This window comes from Dermacentor silvarum, chromosome 7 (assembly GCF_013339745.2).
Source record: "Dermacentor silvarum isolate Dsil-2018 chromosome 7, BIME_Dsil_1.4, whole genome shotgun sequence".
NCBI lineage: Eukaryota > Metazoa > Arthropoda > Arachnida > Ixodida > Ixodidae > Dermacentor > Dermacentor silvarum.
In genome coordinates, this window is record NC_051160.1 from 57,456,762 (window position 1) to 57,471,429 (window position 14,668).

General features: G+C 47.3%; 2 protein-coding genes across 4 annotated transcripts in view; one reads left to right on the top strand and one right to left on the bottom strand.

Moving 5' to 3' along the window:
- Positions 1–14,374, bottom strand: part of LOC119458070 (UTP--glucose-1-phosphate uridylyltransferase) — a 60,888-nt gene extending 46,514 nt beyond the window's left edge. Inside the window, exons 1-2 of one of the 3 annotated variants that reach the window (XM_037719873.2) lie at positions 14,247–14,374; positions 13,258–13,305 (exon numbers count right to left, since the gene is read on the bottom strand). In XM_037719873.2, the coding sequence (XP_037575801.1) occupies positions 13,258–13,305; positions 14,247–14,282 (84 nt within the window). In that variant the 5' untranslated portion in view covers positions 14,283–14,374. Of the gene's footprint in view, positions 1–1,731; positions 1,872–2,496; positions 2,655–13,257; positions 13,306–14,246 lie in introns of those variants that run through there. The other 2 variants (XM_037719874.2, XM_049670734.1) reach the window with 2 other exon arrangements.
- LOC119458071 (uncharacterized) lies at positions 875–13,254 on the top strand. The gene is made up of 4 exons (XM_037719877.2): positions 875–1,911; positions 3,159–3,287; positions 6,652–6,806; positions 10,404–13,254. The coding sequence occupies exons 1-4, from the start codon at positions 1,539–1,541 to the stop codon at positions 10,560–10,562; spliced, it is 816 nt and encodes a 271-aa protein (XP_037575805.1). The 5' UTR covers positions 875–1,538; the 3' UTR covers positions 10,563–13,254.
- Positions 14,375–14,668: the final 294 nt, after the last annotated feature.

Sequence of the window (14,668 nt, forward strand, 5' to 3'; positions counted from 1 at the left end):
CGAAAGCGAAACTCGACGTCGCATCGCTCTCCAACAACACTGTCGCTTTCGCAAGGTCACGCGAGAAGCAGAACTTGGCACGACACGCATGTATAATGCGATCCTCGCGCGACAGCCTTCCGCATCATATTTCTCTGTCGGTACGGACTCCCGCCGCGGGCAAAAACGCAAGGAACATCGGGGCGCTCTCGGATCTTAAAACACCACAGCAACGTGTATCGTATATAAGACGTTCGATATTATCGTAATTACACGCATGCAGCGTTTGTCTCGCGCACGACGCTTTTTCTTTTTCGTAAACATTCGGACTTCCTGGTGGAGGAGAAGAAAAGAAAAATAAACACAGAAAAAGAAAACCGAGAACGGTGGCAGACGACCTTCGAACTACGGGAAAGTAGCAGACGAAAAAAAGACGAAACCGAAAGTGCTGTTTACGCGCGCTCTTCACGCGGGAAAAGACACGACAAATATCGCGAAGCGATTGGCGAGCGACAAAAAACTCGCGCGAACGAGGCGATAAAAAAAAAAAAAAAGCGGCCAAATTTGGGGAACACGTTTTGTTACACTAAGTTTGCGGGAGAAAGCGCGCGAATGGACCGAAGTTGTTCCGGTTTCATCCGGGAAATCTAGCCGACGAGACAATGGTACAATCGTACAACTAGCACCAATCGATCTTTTCACGCGACACCAGATACACAACGGCCGCTATATAACGTTGCCGAATTGCCGCGAACAATGCCGAGAAAAAAGGTAAAGCACGCAGGAGTCGGTCGTGATCGAAGACCGGCGCGCCTCCGACGGCCCTTTTCTACTGAATCGCGGCGATAACGCCAATATTTTTTTTTTTTTTTTTTACAAAGCACAAATCACATCGAGCGTAACTTTCAACAATACGATCCACTAACCCTAAATATATAAGAACATAACATAAACATATAGAAACATAACATTTGGACATAGAGTTTCTCACTAGTGAGGAACCCTATGCATTTGGATCCCGGATTACGGCAACAGCGGCGGCGGGATCGGCGGCCGACTCCGCCGCATCGCCCAACACATAACGGTGCACGGCGCGGAAAAAAGCAGACGAAAACAAAGAGCAAAATAGGAAACCGGAGCAAGCGGGCAATCAATGCACGCCGCGGCAGCGGCGTCGTGCAAAGCGGTGGGCCGCTCGGTGGTGCCCCGTCGGGTTCGTGCCCAGCGTAGCGTGCAGGGAAAACAACGCCCTTTCCCGATAAATTCATCCGTCTCGCGTCGCGTCTGGTTCACCCCGCCGCACACAACAGACACCAACGCGGTACTTTGCTGGTGAGTGGCGCACCGCCGACTCGTACTACGTGTGTATGTCGTCGTCGACTAGGGAGCGCGATCCACAACGAGAGGGCAGCGACGCCAGGTGTGACTTCGCGCCGTAGACATCAAGGTGGTGGTTCCCATGTGAAACAGGAAGCGTGAAAAGGCGGCGCCGGTGTTTGTGTTGGAGGTGGTGGTTGCCGCGGTGCTACGAACGCAGCGACGATTCCGAGACGACAAATATGGTGCTTCGAAAGTCCGAGTACCGCAAGAGCTTCAAGTGGTTCTCGCCCGACAAACGCAACGCCCTGTGGCTGGAGAACGCGCTGTACCGCGCCGAGAGGCGCCAGCGCGAGTACGGCCACGAACCGCTGGGCGACGAGGCGGACAGCGGCTACGATGTGGGAGACTCCGAGTCCGAGGAGTGCGGCTTACCACCGACCAAGCTCCGGCAGCTCCGGTTGAAGCTCATCGCGGCGGCGGGTGCGACGGCACGGGCCGCCGAAGATCACGACGACGACGTTGGCGACGGCCGCCACCGAAAATCCACGACGCCGCAAGCAGCTCCCCGTAGTCGTCGGCCGGCGGAGGAGGAGATCGACGCACGCTTCCTCGGTATGTGCGTGCCGATAAATTGAGATGCGCTTGCACACGTGTCGGCGCTGAAAAGAGACCTCCTGTATAGTTTATTAACTAATGCTGGCGTCTCAGACGCGCCGGCCAGCGAACGGTGCACGCACCTGCAAGGAAACGCCACAGCCAACCAAACGCGCGCGCGTGGTCGTCTGCGAAGCGGTGCATCAATGCATGCGCGACGCGACGTCGATCGGAGGTAAAAAAGCGTGTGACGACCCACATCAATGCGGTCGAACGCTTGACACGTCGCGAGCGTTTATAGAAGGCCCCTCCTTGCCAGGCACTTAAAAACAATTGTTGACGCGTCGGCGCTTGGAGGTGTCGTCTGCTACAAGAGCTCCGAAAGTGCCGTTGCAGACGGCACCTACAAAAGTCAACGCAGACGAGTTCAAAAAAGAAGCAGCAGAAGTAAGAAATCGGAACACAATCGCGGTTTCTCAGCGCTCGTCAAAAAACAGAGAGCGAGCCAAACAAATAAACAAAAACTTTTCTCTAGCGCATTAGCGCTCGTACAAACAGCTGTACAGAACGCGGCCGAAACGAAACAAAACTCGATCTTCGTACCGAAGCGTCCCAGCGCTCGAAGTGCGATCGTCTCTGACCGAAACGCGTCGTGGAGTCGACGCTCGCAGCGGAGCCGTTCATGATGATGCCTGCCTCCCACGCGCGCCCTCGGCGACTTCCGACACTGGACGAGGACTCCCGACGTTTGAGCCAGCTTGATTGCGTGCTTGGCTGCGTACGCGCGCTGTCATCGAGATACGTGTTTCTCTCTTCCCCTCGCGTCTTTTCCCTCCCCTTTCGGAAGCCTTCGAGCGTATACGCAACATATTAAAGATGCGATGGAGATGAACGAGGAGTGGGAGCGAGAGAGAGAGGTCAGACTATCGAGAGATTGTTTTTGTTTTCCTTTCTCGCATCTTTCCGACATCATCCGACAAAAGTGTGTCGTCTGCAAAAAAAAAAAAAAAAAAGGAAAAAAAAGGAAAGGAACGTCGTCTGCTATAGCGACGCGTGGCCCGCGACGCCGGCGTCACCGACGCGATAAAGGACAACAACGTGCTGGCAGTTCCCGAGTGCGCACGTGAATCTTATCTACATTAAGGCCGCACTGGCACATGTGGCGATATCAATGTGCTCTCGCGCAATTACACAAATGCGATATGCAGCAAAACATGTGGATGTGCTTCAGCTGATTTATTGTCTGTCGTGTCTTATATCTGCAGCACCTCCTGACAAGCACACTGCCACCACACAGACCGCGCGGCCAGCCAAGAGAGATGTCACGGTGCAGACTGTGCGGGCTGACATCATGAAGCTGCCCCGAGTCACTCAGGACCACAAACGCCGAACTCGTGAGTCAGAATTAATTGACTGATACTATAAGCACGTGTTCAAGCTTCACAAACCCTCAGTACATGTACGAGGCTCTGAACTACCAGCTGCATGCTGCATTGCAGCTACACTTCAAAAAAAAACATGGTAGCAGATGCTTTGCACATCCTAACGCAAAGTGGTTTAATGCAGCTGTAAATGTAATGTTAGACAAGGGAGCGTGCAATTGAAATGTTTTAAAGAGCTTTAGAAAGTGTTTGTTTACTTATGACTAAAGAAGTATTACTAATTTGGTTGTGCACACCAAGCGCAGCAAAACTACACATACGGCCAACTGTTAGAACTTTGTACACAGAGGTGCACAAAAGGGGGCAAGCAATTCATTACTCAGTGCCGCAAGTGATACTACACAATAGAGGGACATAATCTTACTACTTGGCAAATCTATTCAGACTTTAAGCCTTCCATCAAGTGACATACAGCACCAAGGATTGCAACCACGCTTTTTCAAGAAAACCCCTTACAGCTCTAAGCTGTCTTTTCACACTCGCAGAGAACCAGACAAACTTTAAAATCAAGCCACAAGTTTTTGGCCCAGCTTATGACGAACATGCACAGACGCATAAACACCTGCCTGTCCAGCTCAAGGAGCTACACTAGCAAAATGTATTCTTATTTATTTATTTCAGAATCTCGCATTCGCTCAAGAGCATTGTAGCGGGAGGAACGTGATTACATTTGCAATATTTTCGTAAAACAACAACGCAGCGTTTGGTCACACTCAAGAATAACACAAAGACACATGCGAGAGCATATTGTTATGCCTTTAGCTTCAAAATCAGCAAAAAGCTGCAAACTCATGAAAAAAGGTTCTGAGGTAAATATTGTTCAGTGCTTCATGTCCTTCAATGTGCGTGTCACACTAGAAGCTGGGTCATTGCATCATTGCACTATGCTGCTCTATTGTCACTGTGAAAGGAAACCGCGAGTCTATCATCGTAACAAAGGCATCAACCTTCACAGCTAATGTGGTACAAATATGGTACATCTGTACCACAGTGTACAACATTTGGTACCACAACAGCATACATTTGGTACCACAAATGTACCACATTTGTACCACTGCTGTGCTGTGCTGTCTAAATGTGCTTGGAATGCAGTCGGGTGAATCAGCTTCAAGCACAATGCCTGCTTCTGTAGGTCTGATATTATGTCACCGTCGGCAGGTGATTGTCTGGGACCCTGTTGCGGTTTCATCATGTCTCAAATGACCCAAGATAGTATGCCTCATTGTCTGCCACCAGCGCAGTCTGTTTCCGCAGCCACTGTGCCAGTGACAAGTGCACTGACAGGCTCAAAGACAGAAAAAAAAAAAAAACATATTCTGAACTTTGTGTACCATTCTGGTCACCCAAAGCCAAAACTAGCTAGTACATAAAAGAAGAAGAAAAAAAAAAAGAGAAAGAAAAAGTGGAAGTCTATTAATGCAAATGCTAATACAGGCTCTTTTTCACTGTTTCTTCAGGTCACAACAAATATACACCGTTGAATCTCAATAAATTAAAAACAGATAAATTAACGGACATAATAAAGTAAATATAGACTGTTGCTCGTTGATATCGGTACAGTAACAAATAGATGCTTATAATAAACATCTGATATAACGAAGGTATTTCCATGTCAGTGTACCTTCGTTATAACGGTGTTTGACTGTATATACTGTGTATTTGACTGTGTATGTGTATATTAACCTTGCTTGGAGTGACTATAATGTGACATTGAAGTGGCAGTGAAACACCAAACACTACCACAACGTTTAGTTATCAATCTAAGTCTTTATTGGGCTAAGTTGTGCCCGGAAAGACAAGAGCGCACAAATCACAATGATAGTGGCTCACAAGGTATTCAAATCTACTCTCCCGGGTGAAGTGTGTCCGCTTTTACATACATATGTCTCAATGTACATTCCAAAGTAATTGCTGGTGCTCACGGACGTTCGAGAATGTATACAATGCTATTTGCAGTGAGCACAAGATCTGGTCAGATACTGCCTCCTTTGGTATGTAGAATCGGCGACAACGTTCCAAGAAATTTCGCATAGTGTAGGTGCTGTCCTGTGACGAGCGACAGCTTGATAACAACGATGATCCAGTAGAAACAACCACCTGGCAAAAAAGTAAAATGACGATGCGTGGTAATATTGTAACAGCCCAGACAGCTATGCTCCGAGCGTATATCCAGACTCTGCAACATGTTTTACAGGCACAGAACAGATGCCATAAAAAACTTGCTCAGCGTATTCCAACATGCACATGATGCACACTTTCGGTGAATGTAATGTACAAAAATAGTCAGTGCAACTGAAAGGCTCAATATTGTCACGGTATTGTGAGCACAGCAATGAAAACGCTCATCAACGTGATGAAAAAGATGAAGGGTTTGTAGGCTAGACTGTGCCATTTTGGCTGCTCCCCGATACTTTGTAAATAAACTGTACCTACATTTCCATTCAGTACTTTTTTTTTTTGAACTGCGACGCTTCGATGGAGGTGCGGGGTAACAATCCCCCATACCTCTCCACCAAGTGATCATATAAAGTACACAAAAAGAAAAAAAAAGGAAGCTGTCTGGTAACTGTAGGTAAGGGCAAGTTTGTGTGGATATGTATAAATATACTCTCCCCTACAAATTCCATACGGCTTAATTAAATAAAAAGAAGCAACTTTCCCCGATACTTTTCTTGGCTTCAGTGTCGCTTGCCTGTATGTGGTCGCTTATAGCTATTTCAGCGAGTACGGCACCCTTTTCACGCTTCAGAGACACACCCAAAAACCCTTCTTTAGAAGCGACGCATCAGCTCCCGTGTCTTCTTTTGCATGGTCGCACTCGCAGCATGCTATCTGTACTACCTCGGAGCAGCAGTACAGGTGTCCTGCAGGCATAAAACGCAAGAAGTTGTGTAGTCGAGCCGGCTACATCACTCAGGGAGCCAAGGCTTTACCAGTTATATTCAGCGATCATTCGCACTCAATGAGTATGTCCCAAGAATGCAAACAAACTTCTCATTTGTTCCTAATGCTTTATTTGCGTTTTTAATAAACGCTTCATAACGTGCAATATAATGACTGCAGACTGCTAACGTTATGAATGCTAGAGTGTGAACATTGCTTTATATCAGTTGTCAAAACGGTCTGGTCACTATTCGAAAAGTATTTCATATTCGATTTGCTTCTGACACTACTCGACTCGCATTCGATTAGGCCTCAAAATTTAGTATTCACGCACTCCGACATGCCTGCTGTCCTTCCCGTTCCGTGTTCCAAGAACCCTCCATTAGAGCCAAGCACAACAGCCTCGTGTCTCTCCTGTCATACTGCTCTCCAGGTAGCAGATACCGCCCAACTCCCAGGAAGGAGCCAGAACAGTGTCGACACTGTTTTGATCTGTGGGGCGCCCCCTTTGAAAACTTTGGCTGGGCAGATGAGGTCGACACAATAGGGGCAAAACAGACGTTCAACGTGGCCGCCTCAACCAACGAGGTGAGCACCAACTCCTATCGTACTTGTGTAGTTTGTGCGAAACATCGCACAAGGTGTGTGCGTGTGTGTGCTTGCCATTCATGGTCGTCCCCCAAGACTGAACAAGCCCACGATGACAAAGCACTGACACTGCTAGTGAACATTATTATGTGCCCAATGTACCTACGATAAAGTGATGTTGTGTTAGACAATATGGAGGAAACTAGTGCAAGGGCTCTAATAAATAAACAATAAACCAAGAAAGTGGACTGGAAGATAGTTGCCACGGTGGCATAATTTATAAAGCACCGCAGGCATAATGCAGATGTGGATTCAGCTCCCACTGCGTGAAATTGTGTTTTTGTCCCATTACATGTCCCTCTACCTTACCACATCTACCTTTCAAGTAAACACGACAATTAACTTCCCCTATGCTTTCTCTGGCTTAATTGTCTGTTATACTTCGTGTGGTTGTGAACGTGCAAAAATGTGCACAAGCTTTCCATTAAAGCTTTTTCCTAGTCATTGCAACATTCACTGCAAGAAGGTGAACTTCTGGAGAATTCGTAACAGTATCAGTGCCCCATGTTATCACACGTGTTTCAAGTACTAAGTGGAGACGAGTGTTACACGCAAATTTCACCTTGCAGTGTCGCTTTACAGCGATGCATAGTGCACTGCCATAAAGCCACTCTACTGTTCAACAGGAGTACCAACCACATTTCTTTTTTTTTTTAAGTTGCAGAAGCTCTGACACATGCTCCTTCCACATAAAAAGATAACACTTAGCAATTATGAGCACTGGGAAGCTATATCAATTTTAATGTTAAAGCTAGTCTCAGAATGCCGGACATAGAGCCCATCGACGTTATCTTCACGTCATAACACAGAGCAATATTTGCTATTGTGGCGCAGTAAAGCCAAGTGCGATGAAGTTGCTCATAAAAAAATAAACAAGAACGCTGTACATGCTTCTTCAGGCCGCGCTCATGTTTGGCAGCTGCAGTGATCACAGAAACGGTGCAAGCCAGCGTATCATGACACCTCCTGGTTACCGAAACTGGTTTGTCGAAACAAGTATCATCGTAAATTATATAGGGCGCTCTGAGGCTTATAAGAATTTCTTCTTGGATTTAGAGGGCCTGAACCTCCATATACAGCAAAAAAAGAACATGCAGAAACCATTGACAATGAAATTGTCTGCGTAAGTGAATAGCCCAAATGGACGAAAGATTGAGCGAGCAACAGTGCCCACCCCCTTCCTCTAACTCAATTGCACAAGAGCTAACGCACGACAGTCCCCCCTTTCTGCACTTTCACCATAATTGGCATTACGAGGCTCACGAATACAGTTCACTCATTTCACTTTGCCTTAACTACACGTAGAACTACAATACCAGTAAACGCATGCTGGTTGGGAGGATGCACGTTAAACTGGCAACGCCTGCAAAAAAGCAGCAGTGCTGCTTGAAAACCAGACAGGTGGCAGCCCTAGGTACATAGTATATCCTGAGCCAGGTTATATGTGCAAACATATGGCTTGCTTTGAAGACACAGGCATACTCAATGTGTTCTAGGTGCCGCACTAGGAGAGTTATGTAAGGGCCACCTGTTTGCACCATTTGTATTTATTAACAGCGGAGCTGTTTATGCCGAGCATAATCTGTCTGTCGTAGACAGAAAAAAAACCTCCGCAGAGTGATGACGTCACATCGCGTTGCCTAGTAACCGCCGGTGCAGGTGCGTGCTCACTTCGCCCGACACAGACACGGCTCCGCCGAGCTCCCGCCAGCTGTGCGCTACTGCGCATGCGCCGTGATGTCATCCCAGCACGTCTGCACTCGCCGCCCGTACACTGTGCATAGCTTTCACCCCACTTCCCCTACGACTTCACCACCAGCTGTGCAATACTGTGCATGCGCTCCTTCGTTCCGTACAAAAGCCGGTGCGCGGCGCGCCAGACGTAGACATGGGGAGACCAAGGAAGGGTCACACTGCCGAGGAAGAAGCCGCTTACCAAGAATCGCGGTGCGCTGCTAAGCGAGACTGCCAGCGTCGACGCCAATTGGACCCAGCACGGTTAGCCGAAGTAGCCGCTGCAAAACGACGACGGCGAGCCGGAGACCCCGAGTACGTCTAGCGAGAGAATGCTAGCGAACGGGAGAGAAAGCGTCGGCTCCGAGAAGATCCCGACGTAAAGTGAGGCTGTGGCTTCAACACGACTGTGTGATTACTGTGGTGGTGCGACTTGGCATTTGCCTTGCATTGCTTTGCATCACTACGTAAAACTTGGCATTAATTCATATAACTTAGCATCACTTGTAAAAATTAGCATCACTTGGCATTACTTCATATAACTTAGCATCACTTCGTATTGCCAGGACCAGCTAGGAACCGATCAACTCTGCTTTAAATTATGGGGTTTTACGTGCCAAAACCATGATCTGATTATGAGGCATGCCGTAGTGGGCGACTCCGGAAATTTGGACCACCTGGGGTTCTTTAACGTGCACCTAAATCTAAGCACACGGGTGTTTTCGCATTTCACCCCCATTGAAATGCGGCCTCCGTGGCCGGGATTCGATCCCGCGACCTCAGCAGCCCAACACCATAGCCACTGAGCAACCACGGCGGGTCCGATCAGCTCCGCTGTGTCTTTAGCCTTGCGCCACTAGTGCCAGCTACCCCGAACTTTGTGTTTATTGCCTAACATGTGTTATCTTTGTGCGTATTGTATGATGAAGATCGTTTTTGACTTGTATCTTTGTTGGTGGGTTATGTGATCTGTAATTTCTTCATCTGTGCGTTTTCATCGCGGTCTCACGTACATTTATATGTCGGGACTTAGTATAGTGTATGCTGCCACTTCTCCTTGCCTCTTGTAGTCTCTGTATGTTCTAGTGTATCTAGGACAATACCCCATTTCATGCATAGCAAGCAATGCTACAAAGGCTACACAGGCTTCTTTCACTGCTCTCATGAGCAACCGAAAAATAGTGCGCCACATATGAAAGATGGTTATCTATGTACGCACCATGTACTAACTCGACGTACAATATGTCGCAAAATATGACGTATTTACATGAAATGCGTAGAAGATCTCAATCTATTTATCAACAAATGAGCGCTGTGACCTGTTTCTGCGACCACAGCCCATCACTTGCGCTGGTGACCAAAACATAGTATGTTGCACGAGGCAATATGCTCCTCGACGTACACTTGCATACGCAAGTTGTAGTTGATAATGAAGTAGATCATCCGTGGAAAATGTCACACATCAAAAACAACTGCCCTGCGAAAGGCACAAATTGAGACCTCTATGACCACAGTACTTGAGCAGCTACAGCAGCATTGCCTGCAATGTATGGAACTGAGCCTAGTACGTCTATGCGGACTTCATTTACTCTCCTTAGCTAACTCCACTGAACATTTTACAAACCTGGGACCTTTCTTTTTATCTCACGATATCTTTATTATTTTCACTGTTATGCAAGAAGGACTAGCCATCAGCATTATAGGTTGACTAAATCTCTTCCTTTTATTTTCATTTCAATAAAAAACACCCACATTCTACAGCTGCTGGTCACGTCCGAACTCTCCTTTTGCACACCACCGCAGGTGTATCCCTCGGCCCTGGCTGCTGCGAGAACACGGCAGCGGTCACCGACGCCGCCACCGCCAATGCAGCGCAAAACCTTCCGGTCGGGCCGTCCACACTCGGCGCCCCCCAAGGACCGGCGCCTGTGGATCTCGGAGTACAGAGAACAGTACCGATGAGGTCGCTGTCTCCAGCAGCCACATCATAGTCAAGGGATGACATGCAGCCGTGCATGCCACCTGCTAAGCCAAAGAAAGATGCGCAACGACTGCCATAGCCCTGTGGGGCCCATAAGTTAGCAAGCCAAGCTGGTTCTGTGATGCCCACGCCCTTGCTGGTAGTCGTGTAGAGTGCCTGTTAGGGCAGCTCAGTGACCAACTATGCAGACAACTCACACACACACACACACGTCAAGCATGCTTGTCTCCCAGGCTTGCACCTATAACACATTCCAGGGAGTATTATGAAGCTGTGGTCATGGTATTATGCAACTCTGCCACAAGAGGCCGTCTAACCAACCAGGGCAGCCGTTCAGTTCCCAGGTGCTAGACAAAGCCCAGCTGCCACACGTAAGAGATAACAGGGTTCTCATATACATGCAGTCATCACTTAGAGCAGCCTTTAGACCTGGAACTGGAGTCTCTGGAACTGGCCTCATGCCTGTGATGATGTCAGTGGACAGCGACCGAGTTAACTTAATAGTGTGAGGGTTGCACTCGGCTAACAAATGTAACTGTTGAAAATTGTCACCGAGCTGAGCCAACTATGGTCTACAGTTCAGATTATTTAAAGGCTTGCCATAGGCTGTATTGTAGTTAATCAGCCTTCATATGAACCAAATGAAAATGCACATGCTATAAGCATTGAAGGTTTTGATGACTCAAAACACAGGTCATTTTATGTTGAGTTATTAGCTTGCAGCACTGACAATGCATGACCTCGTTTTAGTAGTTCTGTGGTGGGCGTGCATAAGAATAAGACTTAGGTAGGCTGCAACAGTTCCACGTGGGTTCACACAAGAAACCAAAGCTCTGTCCAATAATGCACCTTGGTGATGGGCACAGCACAGCACGAGCATACAGTATTTTTATTGCACTCTACTCTTGGTAGACGTGAGCAAATGCAGTGTGGCATGTTTGATTCCATTCATGCTCACATCAACCATAGTCGAGATGAGACTGCGTCAGACGTGTTGCTTCAAGGACACATCTCATGCAATTTTACGACAACAATGGCACACGTGGATGCGCCAGAACCACGCCAAACATTCCAGAAAGCACCATCTCACGAGTACTATTCAGGAGCCGACGAGGAGTATGATGTCGTTTTCTGCGCTCCCGTTTTGAGGGAGTGGTTGTTGCAAGCTAAGCGCATCACTGCCAGAATACCTTGCCTACCACTACTGTATACTCTAGTAGTTAGTCAAAGGAAATCTTTTTTTTTTTTATACCTACAGAGCCACGACAACATATGTCCATCACATGTGTGTGCAGATGCACTTATCACTAACACCAGCCTCCTAGATAGATGCCAACCGCAGTGTACAAACATGTATGCAGCAAAAGCCCAAGCTTTCTGCCAACTTCGCTACCAGAATGTAGAGAGGCAGAAACAAGTTAAAACCCCCAATGGGGTAGGGAGAAACAAAGGCACCTTAGCTACTTTTGCACATTAGTTGACACAAATCTTTTTGATTCTAAGCACCGCAAGTCTAGCATATAAACAAGCTGCAGAGCGTGATGTCACGAAAATGCAGTAACACTTCCGTTACAGCCTTTGCAGACAAAAAAAAAAAAAAAGAACAGAAAGAGGAAAACTCTACTGGCATGAATTTTCGATGCAGGCAAGTTCAACAGATGCAGCCTTGTTTCCAAAAGTTCCATTGCAATGATAGTTGTATGAAGCGGTGAACACCGAAAAAAGAAGGTTGTCAACGTGGTCATCTATCTTCTTGCCTGTTTGTTTTCAAATGTGCAGCTTATTTATATAACATTCGATAAAGATAAGGTACCTTCGATCAACTTAGCTTATGTACACTGCAGTATTTATAACCAACCCACTAACAGGAGCACTAGTCAAGCTCAGTCCTCTGCGACTCCAAACATACCGAGTCACTGTTGCTACTAGAAAAATCGAAGCTGCAAAATTCAGCGCATGTTCAAAGAAGGCTTGAAGATGACATGCTAGCAGGAATTAAATTTCAAATTCGCTTTTGCACTGAAAGTGTGCCTAAGGAACGAAAATGACTCGTTCCTTAAGCAGGGTTAGCACGGTGAAATGCAAAGCGCCATTTGCATGGCGTTTTTTTTTGCCATTTCAGTTTCATCTCGCTGCGCCGTCATTGCCCCTTACGCACGTTCAGTACAAATGAGAGTGGGAGACAGTTAACCACACACATAGTAAACCTACGTGTGCCCCCATTATTTGGGGGCAATTATACAAGCTGCAGTTGGCAAGCTGACTGAGGCGGCCACACAGTTTCGGCAAGTGCAAGCTTACTCAGGACTACTTTTTCATGTCACTTAAACATAATGTAAGGATTCGTTGGCTGTCAACTGCAGTGTACATATACTTAACTGGCTGGAATTCGTGGCTATGGAGGGCCTCTACGCCAAGCAAAGCTTGGCTTCCCCGGGTGATAATAATTCTGTGCCTTTGCATTGCGTGCACGACGTTCCACTATATAGTTCCACGCACAGAATGTCGCTACAAGGTTACCGATTTCGGCGACCCTGAGTCACGAGTCTGTGAAAGTGTCTTGCAGGTTTTGTCCCTTTTCTGCTCTTTCTTTTTTTTTCTCCGTCTTTTGGTAGTCTGGAATTTTGCAGGATAAGTATTTTCTTGGACGAATAAAGAAACTATGATGCAGCTTGCCTTGTCACGGGTGCCTGCATCTCCACGACCGCAAATGGAGAGTCCGTTCTGGAAGCGAGATAAAAATGGCGGGTTGCAAGCATACAACACAGAAAAGGCGCTCACGATTAAGAGGCTAGATAGCAAGAAGATGCAACAAGTAGCCAAGAGCGGCGAACAAACTGCCACAAACATCAATATAAACTATAAACTAACAAACATCACCTGCATTCAGGTAAAGGGTCAAGTGTGGTACCTTCCTCGGCGCGCGCAGAATAGTAAAAAAAAAAAAAAAAAATGCATAGGTTGCACTGGAGGTGCAATGCAAAAGAGACAGCGGAGCTGATGGGCACCTTGGCCTTTGGAGTAGGCTAAGCACTACCAAGTCATCCCCAGCAATTTACAAAATTTATTGATTATTGATCGATTATCTATTACCTTTGATTGGCTATCGATTGGATATCGCAAGGTATGGTCATGTATTTGGGCTAGGCTAAGCACTACCAAGTCATCATCAGCACTTCCCGGAATTTATTGATTATTTGTCGATTATCGATTAGCTATTGATTGGGTATCGATGACTGACTCAGCTTAAGTTGTCCCAACCATGCTTTGCTAGACTTAGCCAGGCCCAGCTTCGCCAATGGCTTCGCTAGGTCACAGGGGTACAACGTGCCATTGCGTTTGTACTCTTTCTGCACTACCGCCAGGATCGGCCCACATCCCACTTTTCTGTTAACGCGCTACAAATTACGGCCGGCTTAAACAGCTCCGCTGTTAATAATTGACAGAAATATACAAGTGAATAGATACGCGCGGAATGCGAGATAAGTGGAATACGATCGCCGAGTAGGGATCTGAAAAGTTTGTTCACCACTCGCACGAGAACTGTCAAAAGCGGGCTCGCGAAAAGTAAACAAGAACGCCAGCCGGCGTCTGCGACGCGCAGACGAGTTAGCGGCTGAAGTAATGCGGTTCAGAGGATGCGAAGACGTTGTTCGGCCACTTACCATGTTGTCGATGAAATTTCGGGTTCGTGGCAGCATTCAGAACTGACTTAACCAAACGTGCAATGCAACAGGTGTCCTCACAAGTGTCAAACGTTTACCGTCGAGATGCCGGCTACGCACGCCTGCCAAAACCGGCTGCGTTACTAGCGATTGTGATGCCGAATGCGGCCGTTTGCGGAACCACCAGACTACGCTTGTTACCTTTGTGGCCTCCGAGATTAAAATACGCGTTTACTACCTTCCCGGAGGCCACAATTCCCCTACGTGACTGCGATCCTGCGACAGGAAACGCGAATGACTTTTTTTCAGGGCCGCTATTTTGTAGCGATGCCTTTAAAGTAATAATGCCTTTTCGCGCTTATCGCGCTTTGTCAGTGGTCAGAGCGACGGTCCGCTCACGATATCAACGTTGATGACGCGAG